Below are 21,699 nucleotides of genomic sequence, written 5' to 3'. Positions count from 1 at the left end.
AGATAAAGGAAAGGAGGGAGAGAGGGAATGGGAATCAGAGGACAGAAGGAGGGAGGAAAGGACAAGTGAGCGAGGGGATGAAAGACTAAGCATGAAGTACTGACAGGAAGAGAGACAGGAAGAGAAGAGAGAGGTGCGAAAGAGATGGTGTGAAATAACGATTTGGAATGGAGCAGGCTAAGGAGGGTCTTGGCTAGGCTGGGTCCATGGGTTAGAGGCTAGGCCAGTAGACTTTTACTGCGGTTGAGCTAGTGTCCAGGCTTGGGCCTGGGTTAGACAAGCCTCCAGACAAGCTCGTTTGTGGAACAGAGCCAAGGTTACAGCGCTGCGAAGGAAGGAAGCAAAGGAACAGACTCAAATGGTTTTGACATTGAGACGTGAATGAACTGGTGTAAGTGTTTTGTGACCTCATCAGAGTCTATCTTAGACCTCTTTTTTTAAATGCGGTTTTCATTAAAGAAAGAGACTACTGGTGGGACGGAGCTTTCGGGCCTGTAACCAAAAGGTTGCTGGATCGAATCCCGAATCTGACAAGGGAAAAATCTGTCGTTCTGCCCCTGTTCCCTGGGCGTCGAGGACGTGGATGTTGATTAAGGCAGCATCCCCCCTCACCGCTTTGATTCAGAGGGGTTGGGTTAAATGCGGAAGACACATTTAATTTGAATGCATGCATTCATTTCTACAACTAACTAGATATCCCCTCTCTTTCCCTATTTCCCTACTAAAATCCATTAGCTGATGTGTCCATGTAACTGTTGAATTGTTGGGAGCACTTCCTGTCTTTATTTTTCTACATTAAAGAAAAATAAATTCTAAAATGTTTAGCATGGAATAGTTATTTTGAAGAGAGGAGTCAGGTTTAGTTTAGTATCATTAAGAACAGTCTCAGGTTCTCTGAGCCGACAGTTCTTAAGGATGGATTAAGAACTGTCTTTAAACACTCTGGGCCAATTGCAACCATGGATGAGCCACCAGTTTATTGCCAACTGATCTCTCGTTAAACCATCAATACGCGCTGAAACCACCTGCACTGCTGATCTCAATTGCAACCAACATTGGCCCGCAATTTACCACAATCTAACTCAGATGTTGAGGTTATCTTTATTCTTGATGGCAGCCAACATTTTTCAAGACTATTTCGTCCCTCTGGTTGGTATTATCCTTGGAACAACCCCTTACAATAAAATATTGCAGTCAGAGTGCAGTATAACTGCAGTTAGAGTGGAGTATAACTGTAATACCGTGTGCTGCAAATACTGTATTCTTATCAGCAGACTTGGTTTCTCTAGTGACTGCCTCACCTGGTTCACTAACTACTTCTCAGATAGAGTTCAGTGTGTCAAATCAGAGGGCCTGTTGTCCGGACATCTGGCAGTCTCTATGGGGGTGCCACAGGGATCAATTCTCGGGCCGACTCTTTTCTCTGTATATATATCCAAGATCACTGACGTGATCTTCCTGTCTAGGTTGGCACACCCCCTTGGGTTGTGCCGTGGCAGAGATCTTTGTGGGCTATACTCAGCCTTGTCTCAGGATGGTAAGTTGGTGGTTGAAGATATCCCTCTAGTGGTGTGGGGGCTGTGCTTTGGCAAAGTGGGTGGGGTTATATCCTTCCTGTTTGTCCCTGTGCGGGGTTATCATTGGATGGGACCACAGTGTCTCCTGACCCCTCATGTCTCAGCATTCAGTATTTATGCTGCAATAGTTTATGTGTCGGGGGGCTAGGGTAAGTTTGTTATATCTGGAGTACTTCTCTTGTCTTATCCGGTGTCCTGTGTGAATTTAAGTATACTCTCTCTAATTCTCTCTTTCTCTCATTCTTTCTCTCTCCCGGAGGACCTGAGCCCTAGGACCATGCCTCAGTATTTCTACTTGCAGATCCTCATCTGCACATATGTCACTCCAGTGTAAATTGCTAAATTGTAATTACTTCGCCACTATTGGCCTATTTATTGCCTTACCTCCTTATTTCATTTGCACACACTGTATATAGATTTTTCTATTGTGTTATTGACTGTATGTTTGTTTATCCCATGTGTAACTCTGTGTCGTTGTTTTTGTTGCACTGCTTAATTTATCTTGGCCAGGTCGCAGTTGTAAATGAGAACTTGTTCTCAACTGGCCAACCTGGTTAAATAAAGGTGAAATTAAAAATGTTTTAAAAAAAGTCCAAAATAACAGTTTTTTTTGCTGCAGTAGTTTTGCTGTGTAACTGCAGTTACAGTACAATATAAATACAGTTTATTCTGCAATTACTGCGCCAAAATACCACAGTTACTGCACTTTAACTGCAATTTCAAAACTGCAATCTTTTTTTGTAAGGGAACTTAGTCCTATTTTATGAGCAGACTAAGGGCGACGTTGTCTATTTGAAAATCGTTTCATACAACTGAAATAAAGTATTTCCTCGTTTACTGTGGCAATTTACCCAACACGTTATATGAATGGAAAACCAATGTTAATGGTGTTGCATACTAGTATTATTTTATTAACAATTTTTTATATAAAATTTTCCAATGTGGTCATTTCTTATCAAGATTGTGGCAAAAATATCCCTGGACAGTCCATATTTGAAATGTTTAACTAAATCAAGTAAATAGTGATTGAGTTATTTAAACTTTTTTTAAAATCAAATTAAAATGGGGTCTAAAGTTATTTATAATGGCATGCACTATATTATTTAGCCTTTTAAGTGAAACATTTGAATGAAATATAGGCCTACTACTTCTCTATTCTGACATGAATACAGTGTTTTTACCTTGGTCTTTACTTATCTCTTCAGTATGATTGAGTGTAGTCTGTGCTAGGGGTGCGAAGGAGAACCGCAAGAAACTAGAGTGAAGAACCGCCCTTGCTCTCTCTCCCTGGCTGGCACCCCTCTCTCCTCTGAGATTCTCTATCTCTGACCCTATTACGGAGGCTGAGTCAATTGCTTACTATTGCTCTCCCATGTCGTCCCTGGAAGGGCTGCGTCCCGTCGTGCCAGGCTTTTTCCGCTATACTCGATTTGAGTGGGTAGAATCACTGACGTGATCTTCCTGTACGTTTGAAAATCTTGAAGAACGATGTGGCCTTAATGTAGAAGCTTCTACATCCGCATTGCTTGCTGTTTGGGCTTTTAGACTATGTATCTGACTAAACACATTTTATTTTTATTTATTTTATTTTACCTTTATTTAACTAGGCAAGTCAGTTAAGAACAAATTCTTATTTGCAATGAAGGCCTAGGAACAGTGGGTTAACTGCCTTGTTCAGGGGCAGAACATACAGTTAAAGTCTGAAGTTTACGTACACTTTAGCCAAATAAATTCAAACTAAGTTTTTCACAATTCCGGCCATTTAATCCTAGTGAATATTCCCTGTCTTAGGTCAGTTGGGATCACCACTTTATTTTAAGAATGTGAAATGTAAGAATAATAATAGAGAGACTGAAAAAAACACACGCTTTTTCAGTTCTGCCCACAAATGTTCTGTAGAATTGAGGTCAGGGCTTTGTGATGACCACTCCAATACCTTGACTTTGTTGTCCTTAAGCCATTTTGCCACAACTTTGGAAGTGTTCTTGGGGTCATTGTTCATTTGGAAGACCCATTGGCGACCAACCTTTAACTTCCTGACTGATGTCTTGAGATGTTGCTTCAATATATCCCCATCATTTTCCTGCCTCATGATGCCATCTATTTTGTGAAGTGCACCAGTCCCTCCTGCAGCAAAGCACCCCCACAACATGATGCTGCCACCCCCGTGCTTCACGGTTGGGAGAGTGTTCTTCGGCTTGCATGCCTCCCCCTTTTTCCTCCAAACATAAGGATGGTCATTATGGCCAAACAGTTCTATTTTTGTTTCATCAGACCAGAGGACATTTCTCCAAAAAGTACGATCTTTGTCCCCATGTGCAGTTGCAAACCGTAGTCTGGCTTTTTTATGGCTGTTTTGGAGCAGTGGCTTCTTCCTTGCTGAGCTGCCTTTCAGGTTATGGTGATATAGGACTCGTTTTATGGTGGATATAGATACTTTTGTACCGGTTTCCTCCAGCATCTTCTCAAGGTCCTTTGCTGTTGTTCTGTGACTGATTTCCACTTTTTGCACCAAAGTACGTTCATCTCTAGGTGAGAGTGGTATGACGGCTGTGTGGTTCCATGTTGTTTATACTTGCATACTATTGTTTTACAGATGAACGTGGTACCTTCAGGCATTTGAAAATTGCTCCCAAAGATTAACCAGACTTGTGGAGATCTACAATTTATTTTCTGAGGTCTTGGCTGATTTCTTTTGATTTTCCCATGATGTCAAGCAAAGAGGCACTAAGTTTGAAGGTAGGCCTTGAAATACATCCACAGGTACACCTCCAATTGACTCAAATTATGTCAATATCCTATCAGAAGCTTCTAAAGCCATTACAGAATTTTCTGGAATTTATCCAAGCTGTTTAATGGCACAGTCAACTTAGTGTATGTAAACCTCTGACCCGCTGGAATTGTGATACAGTGAATTGTAAGTGAAATAATCTGTCTGTAAACAATTGTTGGAAAAATGACTTGTGTCATGCACAAAGTAGATGTCCTAACCAACTTCCCAAAACTATAGATTGTTAACAAGAAATGTGTGGAGTGGTTGAAAAACTAGTTTTAAAGTGTATGTATACTTCCGACTTCAACTGTATGTGCTGATGTAAAAAGGTCTTCACAAATAATTGATTTATTTTATTTAACCTTTATTTAACTAGGCAAATCAGTTAAGAATGAATTCTTATTTACAATGATGGCCTACCAAAAGGTAAAAGGCCTCCTGCGGGGACGGGGGCCTGGGATTAAAAATAATAATAATAATAAATACAATATAATATAGGACAAAATACACATCACAACAAGAGAGACAACATAGCAAGGCAGCAACACATGACAACACATTTGGTTGATTGATCAGCCTTACGGTTTCCAATGCTCCTGATGGGTTGATATTTGGGGGCGAGAGTAGAGAATCTAGACCAGCTGTCTGGTATCGTAGTCACTTGACACGGTAACAACAGCAGATCAACTAATCTGATGGTTTATCCTTGTAGGTTTTTCCTAGCAATCAAGCTTCAGGGGTGAATGTGATCTCCTGTTAGTAGCATTGTAAGACATCCATCGCTAACCTGCAGGAGGTTAAGTTCTGCCTGTTCATTGCAATCAAGCCTCAGAGGTGTTGATTTAACCATGTTTGTGTGTGCTCTCTCTCTCTCATGTCAATGCTGACTTTTTAAAGATTGAGAAGTTCACTCTGGGGGGAATCGGAGTGGTATTCGAGGCTAAGGCATACCTCAAGTTGCACTTTGACCCCTCAAACAACTGCGTGAAGGACATTTACCCTGCCGACCACCTTATCCTAGAGAGATATACACGGTTATGAAAATGTCACATCAGGGTAAGCCTACACAAAACACAGCCCTTATTTGAACTATTTCTAAAATCCCCCATGGGAAAAATCTATGGTGGAAAACCGATTGGAACCATTTCCCTGTTTGACCGCTAGGGTTTATGGGTATTATGACTCTTACTGTGGCATTCTATATGTGAGCATGTTATATGATCCCATTGGTTTCATTTAGCTGTTGTGTTCATATTAGTGTTGTATACTGCGCTATGTTAATTGTAGAACTGAATACCCAGTGTTTTCTTCTTGATGAATTGAAGTCAATGATAATGAATTAACGAAAGATAATTACTTGCCTGTATAAAACAAAAGGTAGAACTGCTTGCCTGTGAATTCTTCAATACACTTTATTGATTCATTTCAAATGCAATGCAGGAATTCTTTCTTTGGGACAGACAATAATGTTATTTGTTAAGCATGGGACTAGAACTAGGCTTAATCTGTCTCTGGGAAACTAGTCCTATATGTCCAAATCAATTGAGTGACAGGTTTAGAAGACTTTAACATGTATCATTGATATGCAGTTCTTGATGTCAATGATTAACATACAGCTTAAAATGATAAACCACGACGACCAGTAAAATCAAGCTTCATATTTATCCACCAGTATCTTCACCCAACGATGTGACAATGTTTTCAGATTCATTGGACAAAACATATCTGGTGAGAGATGTTGGAGTATGTTGTCGTAATTCACTGTGTAATAATACTGGAATGTGATGATGACAGAGCTGATATCATGCTAGTCCTTGTGTTGTTGATGTGGTGGAGGTGAAGTAGATCACCAGAGAGAGAAAGAAGGGGGTTGATATTCAGAGGGGCATCAGACCTCCTCCCCCCTGTCAGGCTGCACCACGGTGGGCTCACTGCTCTGGGAGGGCAGCTTGCCCCCCTCACACGGGTAGCGGGGCCTCTGGAGCTGTGATGTCACAACAGGAAGCTCCTGCCTTTCCCAGTCGCCCTGGCACAAAAAAAAACACAGAAGCAGTCAGGCAAGGTGTGTGTGTGTGTGTGTGTGTGTGTGTGTGTGTGTGTGTGTGTGTGTGTGTGTGAACATCATTGTACTGTGAAGACCTTAAATGTACTGTGAACCTTTGACTTGTTTTGGGTGATGGTTAAGCGCACATTTGAACTGTGTGTTTGTGGAATTGTGGAATGTGTTTCTGTGCAGTGTTTCTCTATGAGAATATGCTCTATACGATAGAGTTAGTCTCCAGTCACCAGACTCTATACGATAGAGTTAGTCTCCAGTCACCAGACTCTATACGGTAGAGTTAGTCTCCAGTCACCAGACTCTATACGATAGAGTTAGTCTCCAGTCACCAGACTCTATACGATAGAGTTAGTCTCCAGTCACCAGACTCTATACGATAGAGTTAGTCTCCAGTCACCAGACTCTATACGATAGAGTTAGTCTCCAGTCACCAGACTCTATACGATAGAGTTAGTCTCCAGTCACCAGACTCTATATGGTAGAGTTAGTCTCCAGTCACCAGACTCTATACGGTAGAGTTAGTCTCCAGTCACCAGACTCTATATGGTAGAGTTAGTCTCCAGTCACCAGACTCTATATGGTAGAGTTAGTCTCCAGTCACCAGACTCTATATGGTAGAGTTAGTCTCCAGTCACCAGGTCTCTATACAAATCAAATCAAATCAAATTTATTTATATAGCCCTTCGTACATCAGCTGATATCTCAAAGTGCTGTACAGAAACCCAGCCTAAAACCCCAAACAGCAAGCAATGCAGGTGTAGAAGCACGGTAGAGTTAGTCTCCAGTCACCATGTCCCTATACGGTAGAGCTCCCGAGTGGCACAGCGGTCTAAGGCACTGCATCTCAGTGCAAGAGGTGTCACTACAGTCCCTGGTTTGAATCCAGACTGTGATTGGGAATCCCATAGGGCAGTGCACAATTGGCCCAGTGTCGTCTGGGTTTTGCTGGGGTAGGCCGTCATTGTAAATAAGAATGTGTCCTTAACTGCCTAGTTAAATAAAGGTTAAATAAATAAATAAAATTGAGTTAGTCTCCAGTCATCAGATGATTGGCTGGCATGGCCCTCAGGCCCTCTGAACACAGGGACCAGTCAGTCAAAGATCAATGGCCGCAGGTGGGGATACCATGGGATACCATGGTAAATTAAACACTCACTAAATGCCTCCCTCACCTTCCACTATCCTTGTCTGTTACTGTCCCAGCAGCCATCAGCCAGTCCAGTCAGCCGCATACACACCTCTCCAGCCAGCTATGCGCTCACCCAGACTACTGGTGAATGATTTCAGACTGACAGCGATGGGTGAGGAGGGTTGTTGTTATGGTGGTGCTCATATACGGTATCAGGGCCAGTCTGAGAGCAGAGTAGCAGTAAACTGAGACCGTAAATGATCAGAACAGACTGCACCCTGCAATCTATACTCCCATTTCGTTTACGCAGCATGCGCTGCGCAAACTCTTTTTAAAATTTTATGAATATCGTTTTGGATTTCCAGCAGCAGCTCAGAGTGTGTATGTACCGGTATTGTACTAGACTGTCCTGTACTATACTCACAGGGAAGAGCTTGGTGAAGGGCTGGTAACAGGCCATGGAGATGGGATAGGCGTTGTAGAGAGAGTTCAGCACCTCTCCACTGTCCTGAACTATACATAACTATACTCTACTGTACTGTCCTGAACTATACATAACTATACTCTACTGTACTATACATAACTATACTCTACTGTACTGTCCTGTACATAACTGTACTCTACTGTACTGTCCTGTACTATACATAACTATACTCTACTGTACTATACATAACTATACTATACTGTACTATACATAACTATACTCTACTGTACTATACATAACTATACTCTACTGTACTGTCCTGAACTATACATAACTATACTCTACTGTACTATACATAACTATACTCTACTGTACTGTCCTGAACTATACATAACTATACTCTACTGTACTATACATAACTATACTATACTGTACTATACATAACTATACTCTACTGTACTATACATAACTATACTCTACTGTACTGTCCTGAACTATACATAACTATACTCTACTGTACTATACATAACTATACTATACTGTACTATACATAACTATACTCTACTGTACTATACATAACTATACTCTACTGTACTGTCCTGAACTATACATAACTATACTCTACTGTACTGTCCTGAACTATACATAACTATACTCTACTGTACTATACATACCTATACTCTACTGTACTGTCCTGAACTATACATAACTATACTCTACTGTACTATACATAACTATACTCTACTGTACTGTCCTGAACTATACATAACTATACTCTACTGTACTATACATACCTATACTCTACTGTACTGTCCTGAACTATACATAACTATACTCTACTGTACTATACATACCTATACTCTACTGTACTGTCCTGAACTATACATAACTATACTCTACTGTACTATACATAACTATACTCTACTGTACTGTCCTGAACTATACATAACTATACTCTACTGTACTATACATACCTATACTCTACTGTACTGTCCTGAACTATACATAACTATACTCTACTGTACTATACATAACTATACTCTACTGTACTGTCCTGAACTATACTTTTCTGTACGGTACTGTCCTGTACTATACATAATTATACTCTTCTGTACTGTCCTGTACTATACAGAACTATACTCTACTGTACTATACATACCTATACTCTACTGTACTGTCCTGTACATAACTGTACTCTACTGTCCTGTGTTATACTATAACTGTACTACACTATCCTGTACTCCAACTGTACTCTACAGTCCTGTACTATAACTGTACTCTACTGTCCTGTACCATAACTCTCCTCTATTGTCCTTTACTATATTTTAAATATACTCTACTGCACTGTCATGTACGATACTATAACTATACTGTACTGTCTTGTAATATACTACACCTGTACTCTACTGTCCTGTAGTATACTATAACTGTACTCTACTGTACTCTACTGCCCTGTACTATACAATCAAATCTAAAGCCATATAATTGCATGAAATTGATTAGAATCATAAAATTATAATCAATTTATGTGTGTAGTGTTAGTCAGTAAAATTATAATAAATTGTGTGTGTAGTTTTAGTCATGATGTGTGTAGTTTAACTCAGAATTAGGGTAAAACAATATAACTGTAACAATGTCTATTATAGTATCTAAAAAACAGACTGTCTGAGCAAGTTTCGGTGCCGACCTTGGCTGGGGGCCACTGAGGGTACTTCCCAGGGTCTCCCTATCTTGAGAGAGGACGGGGAGTGATTCTCACGGACTCCCCTAATCTTTATCGGCTGGGTAGCAGGACAGTGTGTGCGTAGGATGCCTAATGTTTGTTTGTGAAAGTATGTGCGTAAGAAGCCAGTATAAAATGAATGGTTTTGTACAACTAACCAGCTCTCTCGTGAATAAACCTTATTGACTATTTTTGTTACGGTGAGTGAATGAGGACCCAAAAGCGAACTAACTTAAACAGAGCTTCTTTAATAACCAAACATAGGTAGGCTCAGATAGACCGGCAGATTCCGACAGGACAGGACAAGGTTACAGCAAACATGACGATAGTCTGGCTCAGGCATGAAACACAACAAACAAGAATCCGACAAGGACAGGAACAAAAACAGAGAGAGATATAGGGGACTAATCAGAGGGAAAAGGGGAACAGGTGGGAGAAGGGGTGACGAGGTAGTCAAGAGGAGACAAGGAACAGCTGGGGGAAAGCGGGGGAGAAAAGGTAACCTAATACGACCAGCAGAGGGAGACAGGGTGAAAGGAAAGGACAGAAAGACACAACATGACAATACATGACAGTACCCCCCCACTCACCGAGCGCCTCCTGGCGCACTCGAGGAGGAAACCTGGCGGCAACGGAGGAAATCCTCGATCAGCGCACGGTCCAGCACGTCCCGAGAGGGAACCCAACTCCTCTCCTCAGGACCGTTAGACTGGGGGTGAAAGCCGGAAGAGAGACTGACGGAAGCCCCAATCAAACGGCAAAACTCCCTCCAAAATTGAGACGTGAATTGCGGACCTCTGTCCGAAACGACGTCTGACGGAAGGCCATGAATTCTGAAAACATTCTCGATGATGATTTGTGCCGTCTCTTTAGCAGAAGGAAGCTTAGCAAGGGAAATGAAATGAGCCGCCTTAGAGAACCTATCGACAACCGTAAGAATAACAGTCTTCCCCGCTGACGAAGGCAGTCCGGTGACAAAATCTAAGGCGATGTGAGACCACGGTCGAGAGGGAATGGGAAGCGGCCTGAGACGGCCGGCAGGAGGGGAGTTACCGGACTTAGTCTGCGCGCAGACCGAACAAGCAGCCACGAAACGACGCGTGTCATGCTCCCGGGTGGACAGGCGATGAGAAAAATACGCGCATGGGTGGACCTTGTCGTCAGAGAGGGAGCGCTGAGAAAGAATGGCTCCCACGCCCACCTCTGACGCGTCAACCTCGACAACGAACTGTCTAGAGACGTCAGGTGTAACAAGGATAGGAGCGGATGTAAAACGATTCTTGAGGAGATCAAAAGCTCCCTGGGCGGAAACGGACCACTTAAAGCACGTCTTGACAGAAGTAAGGGCTGTGAGAGGAGCTGCCACCTGACCGAAATTACGGATGAAACGACGATAGAAGTTCGCGAAGCCGAGAAAGCGCTGCAGCTCGACGCGTGACTTAGGGGCGGGCCAATCAATGACAGCTTGGACCTTAGCGGGATCCATCTTAATGCCTTCAGCGGAAATAACAGAACCGAGAAATGTGACGGAGGAGGCATGAAAAGTGCACTTCTCAGCCTTCACAAAAAGACAATTCTCTAAAAGGCGCTGGAGGACACGTCGAACGTGCTGAAGATGAATCTGGAGTGACGGTGAAAAAATCAGGATATCGTCAAGGTAAACGAAAACAAAGATGTTCAGCATGTCTCTCAGGACATCATTGACTAATGCCTGAAAGACAGCTGGAGCGTTAGCGAGGCCGAAAGGAAGAACCCGGTATTCAAAGTGCCCTAACGGAGTGTTAAACGCCGTCTTCCACTCGTCCCCCTCCCTGATGCGCACGAGATGGTAAGCGTTACGAAGGTCCAACTTAGTGAAAAACCTGGCTCCCTGCAGGATCTCGAAGGCTGAAGACATAAGAGGAAGCGGATAACGATTCTTAACTGTTATGTCATTCAGCCCTCGATAATCTATGCAGGGGCGCAGAGACCCGTCCTTCTTCTTGACAAAAAAAACCCCCGCTCCGGCGGGAGAGGAGGAGGGGACTATGGTACCGGCGTCAAGAGCTACAGACAAATAATCCTCGAGAGCCTTACGTTCGGGAGCCGACAGAGAGTATAGTCTACCCCGGGGGGGAGTGGTTCCCGGAAGGAGATCAATACTACAATCATACGACCGGTGTGGAGGAAGAGAGGTGGCCCTGGACCGACTGAACACCGTGCGCAGATCGTGATATTCCTCCGGCACCCCTGTCAAATCACCAGGCTCCTCCTGTGAAGAAGAGACAGAGGAAACAGGAGGGATAGCAGACATTAAACATTTCACATGACAAGAGACGTTCCAGGAGAGGATAGAATTACTAGACCAATTAATGGAAGGATTATGACAAACTAGCCAGGGATGGCCCAAAACAACAGGTGTAAAAGGTGAACGAAAAATCAAAAAAGAAATGGTTTCGCTATGATTACCAGAAACAGTGAGGGTTAAAGGTAGCGTCTCACGCTGAATCCTGGGGAGAGGACTACCATCCAGGGCGAACAAGGCCGTGGACTCCCTTAACTGTCTGAGAGGAATGTCATGTTCCCGAGCCCAGGTCTCGTCCATAAAACAGCCCTCCGCCCCAGAGTCTATTAAGGCACTGCAGGAAGCTGACGAACCGGTCCAGCGTAGATGGACCGACAAGGTAGTGCAGGATCTTGAAGGAGAGACAGGAGTAGTAGCGCTCACCAGTAGCCCTCCGCTTACTGATGAGCTCTGGCTTTTACTGGACATGAAGTGACAAAATGACCAGCAGAACCGCAATAGAGACAGAGGCGGTTGGTGATTCTCCGTTCCCTCTCCTTAGTCGAGATGCGGATACCTCCCAGCTGCATAGGCTCAGCTCCCGAGCCGGCAGAGGAAGATGGTAGTGATGCGGAGAGGGGGGCAACGGAGAACGCGAGCTCCTTTCCACGAGCTCGGTGACGAAGATCAACCCGTCGCTCAATGCGAATAGCGAGTTCAATCAGGGAATCCACGCTGGAAGGGACCTCCCGGGAGAGAATCTCATCCTTTACCTCTGCGCGGAGACCCTCCAGAAAACGAGCGAGCAAAGCCGGCTTGTTCCAGCCACTGGAGGCAGCAAGAGTGCGAAACTCAATAGAGTAGTCTGTTATGGATCGATTACCTTGACATAGGGAAGACAGGGCCCTGGAAGCCTCCTCCCCAAAAACCTGTATCATCTCCTCCTTAAAGTCCTGATACTGGTTAGTACACTCAGCCCTTGCCTCCCAGATTGCCGTGCCCCACTCACGAGCCCGTCCAATAAGGAGAGATATGACGTAGGCGACACGAGCAGTGCTCCTGGAGTAAGTGTTGGGCTGGAGGGAAAACACAATATCACACTGGGTGAGGAACGAGCGGCATTCAGTGGGCTCCCCAGAGTAACACGGCGGGTTATTGATTCTGGGCTCCGGAGATTCGAAAGCCCTGGAAGTGGCCGGTGGATCGAGGCGGAGATGGTGAACCTGTTCTGTGAGGTTGGAGACTTGGGTGGCCAGGGTCTCAACGGCATGTCGAGCAGCAGACAATTCCTGCTCGTGTCTGCCTAGCATCGCTCCCTGGATCTCGACGGCTGAGTGGAGAGGATCCGGAGTCGCTGGGTCCATTCTTGGTCGGATTCTTCTGTTACGGTGAGTGAATGAGGACCCAAAAGCGAACTAACTTAAACAGAGCTTCTTTAATAACCAAACATAGGTAGGCTCAGATAGACCGGCAGATTCCGACAGGACAGGACAAGGTTACAGCAAACATGACGATAGTCTGGCTCAGGCATGAAACACAACAAACAAGAATCCGACAAGGACAGGAACAAAAACAGAGAGAGATATAGGGGACTAATCAGAGGGAAAAGGGGAACAGGTGGGAGAAGGGGTGACGAGGTAGTCAAGAGGAGACAAGGAACAGCTGGGGGAAAGCGGGGGAGAAAAGGTAACCTAATACGACCAGCAGAGGGAGACAGGGTGAAAGGAAAGGACAGAAAGACACAACATGACAATACATGACAATTTTAGCTTGGCCTCCGTCTGTTTCATTTCCACCAGTATCTTACAAATCCTGGTTAGTAGACTGAGTAGTTAATTGAATTGGTTTATGAATATCGAGAACATAATTCTCATAACAGGAATACAGCTCATTCAATGCTGTCTTAGTGCCAGCCTCTGACTGTGATGGTATGTAAACAGCTACGAAAAATACAGATGAAAACTCTCTAGGTGGATAGTGTGGTCTACAGCTTATCATGAGATACTCTACCTCAGGCGAGCAATAGCTCGTGACTTCCTTAGATATCGTGCACCAGCTGTTATTTACAAAAATACATAGTCCGCCGCCCCTTGTCTTACCATATGCAGCTGTTCTAGCCTGCCGGTGCAGCATATAACCAGCCAGCTGTATGTTGATGACGTTGTCGTTCCGCCACGACTCCGTGAAGCATAAGATATTACACTTTTGAATGTCCCGATGGTAGTTTAATCTTCCGTGTAGGTCATCTATTTTATTCTCCAAAGATTGCACGTTTACTATCAGAATGGAAGGAAGTGGGGGTTTATTCGATCACCTACGAATTCTCCGCCTCCTCTTTACGCATATCACAGGGATCTGGGCCTGTTCCTGAGAAAGCAGTATATAGTTTGCGTCGGGCTCCTCAGACTCATGAAAAGAAAAAAAGGATTCTGACAGTCCGTGGTGAGTAATCGCAGTCCTGATGTCCAGAAGTTATTTTCGGGTCATAAAAGCTGGTTGCGGCAACATTATGTACAAAATAAGTACAAAAATAAGTTACAAACAATGTAAATAAACAAATAAAAAAATACAATCGGTTGGAGACCCTTAAAACGACTGCCTTCTTCTCCGGAACCATATTTAGAATATTTACTATAACTGTAATCTATTTTCCTGTACTACACTATAACCGTACTCTACTGTCCTGTCCTATACTATAACTGTACTTTACTGTCCTGTACTATACTCACAGGGAAGAGCTTGGCAGAGGACTGGTTACAGGCCATGGAGATGGGAGCGGTGTTGTAGAGAGAGTTGAGAACCTCTCCACTGAAGGAGTCCCAGGACAAAGAGGAGAACTGGTCCGTCACACTGGCCTGACCACAGCTACACACATCACCACCCTGGAACCTGAGAGGAGGAGAGGGGAGGGGGAGGGGAGGGAGGAAGGTGAGGTAGGGGGGTGGGGGGAGAAAGAGGGAAAGAGGGGGAGGATGAGAGGACAGTGAAGGAGGGTGAAGTAGGGAGAGGGGGAATAAGAGGAGGAGGAGGAGAGGACAGTGAAGGAGGGTGAGATAGGGGGAGGGAGGAGGGTGCAGGGGGAGGGAGGGAGGGAGGGAGGGAGGGAGGGAGGGAGGGAGGGAGGGAGGGAGGGAGGGAGGGAGGGAGGGAGGGAGGGAGGGAGGGAGGGAGGGAGGGAGGGAGGGATGAGAGGACAGTGAAGGAGGATTGGTAGGGGGGAGGAGGGAGCGGGAGGAGGATGAGAGGACAGTGAAGGAGGGAGGGAGGGAGGGAGGGAGGGAGGGAGGGAGGGAGGGAGGGAGGGAGGGAGGGAGGGAGGGATGAGAGGACAGTGAAGGAGGATTGGTAGGGGGAAGGAGGGAGCAGGGGGAGGATGAGAGGACAGTGAAGGAGGATTGGTAGGGGGAAGGAGAGAGCAGGGTGGAGGATGAGAGGACAGTGAAGGAGGATTGGTAGGGGGAAGGAGGGAGCAGGGTGGAGGATGAGAGGACAGTGAAGAAGGATTGGTAGGGGGAGGAGGGAGCAGGGTGGAGGATGAGAGGACAGTGAAGGAGGATTGGTAGGGGGAGGAGTGAGCAGGGGGAGGATGAGAGGACAGTGAAGGAGGATTGGTAGGGGGGAGGAGGGAGCAGGGGGAGGATGAGAGGACAGTGAAGGAGGATTGGTAGGGAGAAGGAGGGAGCAGGGTGGAGGATGAGAGGACAGTGAAGGAGGATTGGTAGGGGGGAGGAGGGAGCAGGGTGGAGGATGAGAGGACAGTGAAGAAGGATTGGTATGGGGAGGAGGGAGCAGGGTGGAGGATGAGAGGACAGTGAAGGAGGGTGAGGGAGGATGAGACATTGAATGTCCAAGCATGGTCATGCTCATGCTCATTTTAGTACTCCCTCATAGACAGAGCTTGTTGTGAAAACAAATAAGGAGCATACGGAGAACCAGGTTTATGTGAATGAATATGGAGTGGGAGGTAGATCATCTATGAAAGAACTGGAATCTATCAAATACCATTACCTGCATCCTTTCTAATCCCCTTTTATACTGTGTCTTCAGAAAGTATTCAGACCCCTTAACTTTTTCCTCATTTTGTTACGTTACAGCCTTATTCTAAAATTGATTAAATACAAAATCCTCAGCAATCTACACACAATACCCCATAATGACAAAGCAAAAACAGGTTTTTAGATTTTCTGCAAATGTATTAAAAATAAAAAACAGAAATGTACATAAGTATTCAGACCCTTTGCTATGAGACTCAAAATTGAGCTCAGGTGCATCCTGTTTCCATTGATCATCCTTGAGATGTTTCCACAACTTGATTGGAGTCCACTTGTGGTAATTCAATTGATTGGGCATGATTTGGAAAGGCTCACACCTGTCCATATAAGGTCCCACAGTTGACAGTGCATGTCAGAGCAAAAACCAAGCCATGAAGTCAAATGAATTGTCCGTAGAGCTCCAAGACAGGATTGTGGGAAGGGTACCAAAAATTTCTGCAGCATAGAAGGTCCCCAAGAACACAGTGGCCTTCATCATTCTTAAATGGAAGAAGTTTGGAACCACCAAGACTCTTCCTAGAGCTGGCCGCCCGGCCGAACTGAGCAATCAGGGGAGAAGGGTCTTGGTCGGGGAGGTGACCAAGAACCTGATGGTCACTCTGTCAGAGCTCTAGAGTTCCTCTGTGGGATGGGAGAACATTCCAGAAGAACAACCATCTCTGCAGCACTTGACCAATCAGGCCTTTGTGGTAGAGTGGCCAGACGGAAGCCACTCCTCAGTAAAAGGCATATGACAGCCCGCTTGGAGTTTTCCAAAAGGCACCTAAAGACTATCAAACCATGAGAAACAAGATTCTCTGGTCTGATGAAACCAAGTTTTAACTCTTTGGCATGAATGCCAAGCATCACGTCTGAAGGAAACCTGGAACCATCCCTACGGTAAAGCATGGTGGTGGCAGCATCATGCTATGATGCTATGGGGATGTTTTTCAGGGGCAGGAACACTAGTCAGGATCGAGGGAAAGATGAACGGAGCAAATTACAGAGAGATCCTTGATGAAAACCTGCTTCAGAGCTCGGTTCACGTTCCAACAGGACAAAGACCCTAAGCACACAGCCAAGACAATGCAGGAGTGTCTTCGGGACAAGTCTATGAATGTCCTTGAGTTGCCCAGCCAGAGCTTGGACTTGAACCCGATCGAACATCTCTGAAGAGACCTGAAAATAGCAGTGCAGCAACACTCCCCATCCAACATGACAGAGCTTGAGAGGATCATTAGAGAAGAATGGGAGAAAATCCACAAATACAGATGTGCCAAGCTTGTACATCATACCCAAGAAGACTCGAGGCTGTAATCGCTGCCAAATGTGCTTCAACAAAGTACTGAGTAAAATGTCTGAATACTTATGTAAATGTGATATTTCCGTTTTTTTATTTAATACTCAGCATTTAATACTCTGGGGTTTTGTGTGCAGATTGATGAGGGGGGAAATGTATTCATTTTCTGTAACCTACAAAATGTGGAAAAAGTCAAGGGGTCTGAATACTTTCCGAAGGCACTGAGTGTACAAAACATTAAAAACTATTTTCTTGACATAGACTGACCAGGTTGTTAAATCCACCAATCAGTGAAGATGAAAGGGAGGAGACATGTTAAAGAAGCATTTTCATGCCTTGAGACAAATCGAGACATGGATTCAGAGGACAAATGGGCAAGACAAAAGATTTAAGCGCCTTTGAACAGGGTATGGTAGTCACTGCCAGTCGCACTGGTTTGAGTGTGTCAAGAACTGCAACGCTGCTGGGTTTTTCAATCTCAATAGTGTCCCGTGTATCAAGAATGATTCTCTACCCAAAGGATATCCAGCCAATGGCAGGCCAGTGGTCGAAAATGGGTTATTAATGAGAACAAACAACAAACATTGTGCATAGCAATAGAAGGGCTACAGTTAGTCAACAGACAGTCCAACATTGGTGCCCAAAGAGCCATAAAATAATGCAAACTTGTTGTACCTTGACATGAATGGGGCAATGGCAGCCGACGACCGTATAGAGTTCCACATCTTTCAGGAAAAAACAAGAAACTGCGGTTGCAGTGGGCTACGGAACATAAACACTGGAGAATTGGAAAAACATTGGCTGGTCCGATGAATCCCACTTCCTGCTGTTTCACGCTTAACTAGAAACCCAGAGTACATGCATCCATCATGCCACGTGTCAACATTTCAGGCTGGTACCCAGGGTTGGAGAGTAACGGACTACATGTAAAGGAGTACCAAAAAAACGGTAACTGTAATCCGTTACGCGATGTACGAGATCATCAGTTTCTTGGCAATTTCTCGCATGGAATAGCCTTCATATCTCAGAACAAGAATAGACTGACAAGTTTCAGAAGAAAGTTCTTTGTTTCTTGCCATTTTGAGCCTGTAATCGAACCAACAAATGGTGATGCTACAGATACTCAACTAGTCTAAAGAAGGCCAGTTGTATTGCTTCTGTAATCAGAACAACAGTTTTCAGCTGTGCTAACATAATTGCAAAAGGGTTTTCTAATGATCAATTAGCCTTTTAAAATTATAAACTTGGATTAGCTGACACAACGTGCCATTGGAACACAGGAGTGGTTTCTGATAATGGACCTCTGTACACCTATGTAGATAGTCCATAAGAAATCAGACTTTTCCAGCTACAATAGTCATTTACAACATTAACAATGTCTTCACTTGTATTTCAGATCAATTAGATGTTATTTAATTGGACAAAAACATTTGCTTTTCTTCCAAAAACCAGGTCTAAGTGACCCCAAACACTTGAACGGTAGTGTATATCCACTGATTCTTGAAGAATATAACTTAAATGCCTCATGAGCTTAGTTCAATTGACACATTCCATGAGAACCCGAAATATAAGCTTGTTTATATGCAATGTTTATAAGTATTGTGAATGTAAACAAACACTGTATAGCCTCGTAACACGGTTAAAACAATAATGTTGATATCATGGATGGCCAGTCCTTGCATCCATAGCTCTGTCTATTAACCTCAGAGTGGTTACATTTCTCCAGGCCCATCCCTCAGCTTTTTACCAAAATAGAGGCGGGTCAACCGTTTTGTTATTGTTTCATCTGTGAATTTGCACTTTAAACAGCTGCATATTATCAATATCTCAAAGTGTCACCAACAAAAAGGTAAACAATAGGCCTTTAGCAACTGCAGAATATGGCATTCATTTTTCACATGTAAATAGCAGTTTTCTGTAGTGCTCAAAGCATGCCATTCCATGAGCGCAAAATCATAAACAACAGAGTAGGGCTGGCTAATAAGTCCTTAGTTGTGGGGTTATGCTCAGGTAAAACAGTTTGGCTAATCTATACTTCCATATTTCCAAGTCCTATTCCTGATGATCAAGGGTTATAACAGTAGGCCGTCATTGTAAATAGGAATTTGTTCTTAACTGACTTGCCTAGTTAAATAAATAAATACAAATAAAATGCATTTATTGGAATGACTGAACTTCTGATAGACTTTGGTTTTTAATGTAAATATATAATTTAATCATATTATTATGTTTGGTAGAAAGTGATGGGTTAGAAGAAGCCTACATAACCAAACCATAAAGTAAAAGTTTAAATCCATGTATGGCCAGCTATGTAAACTTTAACATTGATTTATCCTGCAATAGATGTCATTCAATTGGGAAACTGCTTTTTTGTCTTCTTCTAATGCCTCTTAAGATTAAGAGGAAAGTCATCTAAAAGTAACGGAATGTAATCAGATTATGTTACTGACTTTGGTTGATCCAAAACTTACGTCACTGATTACAATTTTGGACGGTTAACTAGTACCTGTAACAGATTACATTTAGAAAGTAACCTACCCAATCCTGCTGGTACCAGGTGGTGGTGTGGGGTGTGTTTTCATGGCGCACATTGGGCTCCTTGATAAAAGTGGAGCAACGTTTGAAAGCCACAGGATACATCATTGTCAATCAGGTGCATCCCTTCATGGCAGCAGTGTACCCATCTCCCCCCCCAAAAATTCAGCAGGATAATGGTCCTTGACACAAGGTTAGGAATGTCCAGGAATGGATTCATAAACATGACAGTGAATTCAGCTTACTGCAGTGGCCTTCCCAGTCACCAGATCTCAATCCAACTGAGCATCTGTGGGATGAGATGGAATGAGCTGTTCGGAGTAGAAATCCACTACCAGCCATCTTGACACAACTATATGGGAAGCATTGGAGTCAACATGGGCCAACGTCCCTATGGAATGCTTTCGACACCTTGTAGACTCCATGCCCCAATGTCTTGGTGGAAAACATTACAATTCAATATAAATTAAGTAAGTATTCACACCCCTTAACTTCTTCCACATTTTGGTTGTATTACTGCCTGAATTTAAAATGGATTAAATGTAGATTGTGTGTCACTGGCCTACACACAATAACCCTTATTTCAAAGTGGAATTTTGAAATAAGTTTTTCATTTTTAGAAATGAATTACAAATAATTGAGCACGAAACTGAAATATCTTGATTCAATAAGTATTCAACCCCTTTTTTAGGGCAAGCCTATTTAAGTTCAGGAGTAAAAATTCACTAATTCTTTGTACCCCACATACAATTATCTGTAAGATCCGTCAGTCGAGAAGTGAATAAAAAAAAGATAATTACGCATCCTTTTGGCAATAAGGCACTAAAGTAAAACTGCAAAAAATGTAGCAAAGAAATTAACTTTATGTCCTGAATACAAAGCATGGTGGTGGCTGTATCATGTTATGGGTATGCTTTTCATCGACAAGGACAAGCACATTTTTTAAGGTAAAAAAAGCATAGGCAAAATCACAGACACTGGGAGACAAATTTACCTTTCCGCAGGACAATAAGCTAAAACACAAGGCAAAGTATAAACTGGAGTTGCTTACCAAGATGACTTTAAATGTTCCTGAGTGGACTAGTTACAGTTTTGACATAAATCGGCCTGAAAATCTATGGCAAGACTTGAAAATGGCTGTCTAGCAATGATCAACAACCAATTTGACAGAGCTTGAAGAATTTTGAAAGAATAATGTGCAAATATTGTACAATCCAGATTAGAGACCTACCCAGAAAGACTCATAGCTGTAATCACTGCCAAAGCTGATTCTAACATAAATTGACTCAGTGTGAATACTTATGTAAATGAGATATTTCTGTATTTCATTTTCAATACAATGTCTAAAACCATGTTTTAACTTTTTCATTATGGGGTATTGTGTGTAGACGGGTGAGATGTTTTGTTTAATTCAGGCTGTATCACAACAAAATGTGGAATAAGTGTATACAGTGCCTTCGGAAGTATTCAGACCCCTTGACGTTTCCACATTTTGTTACATTACAACCTTATTCTAAAATTGATTATTTTTTAAATGCTCATCAATCTACACACAATACCCCATAATGCCAAAGCAAAAACAGGTTTTTATAAATGTTTGCTAATTTCTTAAAAATGAAAAACAGAAATATAACATTTACATAACTATTCAGACCCTTTACTCAGTACTTTGTTGAAGCAGCCTTGAACAGCAATTACAGCCTCAAGTCCTCTTGGGTATGACGCTACAAGCTTGGCACACCTGTATTTGGGGAGTTTCTCCCATTCTTCTCTGCAGATCCTCTAAGGCTTTGTCAGGTTGGATGGGTGCACATTGCTGCACAGCTATTTTCAGGTCTCACCAGAAATGTTCAATCATGTTTGGTATTTGGTATTTTAGAAGGAT

General features: G+C 43.4%; 1 protein-coding gene across 1 annotated transcript in view; it reads right to left on the bottom strand.

Annotated features, from left to right (window-relative positions):
• Positions 1-5,744: 5,744 nt before the first annotated feature.
• Positions 5,745-21,699, bottom strand: part of dbh (dopamine beta-hydroxylase (dopamine beta-monooxygenase)) — a 48,950-nt gene continuing 32,995 nt past the window's right edge. The window contains exons 11-12 of the mRNA XM_036936939.2: positions 14,678-14,837; positions 5,745-6,376 (exon numbers count right to left, since the gene is read on the bottom strand). Coding sequence (XP_036792834.2) covers positions 6,239-6,376; positions 14,678-14,837 — 298 coding nt within the window. The 3' untranslated portion in view covers positions 5,745-6,238. The remainder of the gene's footprint in view (positions 6,377-14,677; positions 14,838-21,699) is intronic.

The sequence above is a fragment of the Oncorhynchus mykiss genome, chromosome 12, assembly GCF_057628025.1.
Source record: "Oncorhynchus mykiss isolate SJ-2025 chromosome 12, ASM5762802v1, whole genome shotgun sequence".
NCBI classification, from domain to species: domain Eukaryota; kingdom Metazoa; phylum Chordata; class Actinopteri; order Salmoniformes; family Salmonidae; genus Oncorhynchus; species Oncorhynchus mykiss.
The sequence above is the reverse complement of the archived record's forward strand: the minus strand, read 5'-3'. Positions and strand labels throughout refer to the sequence as shown.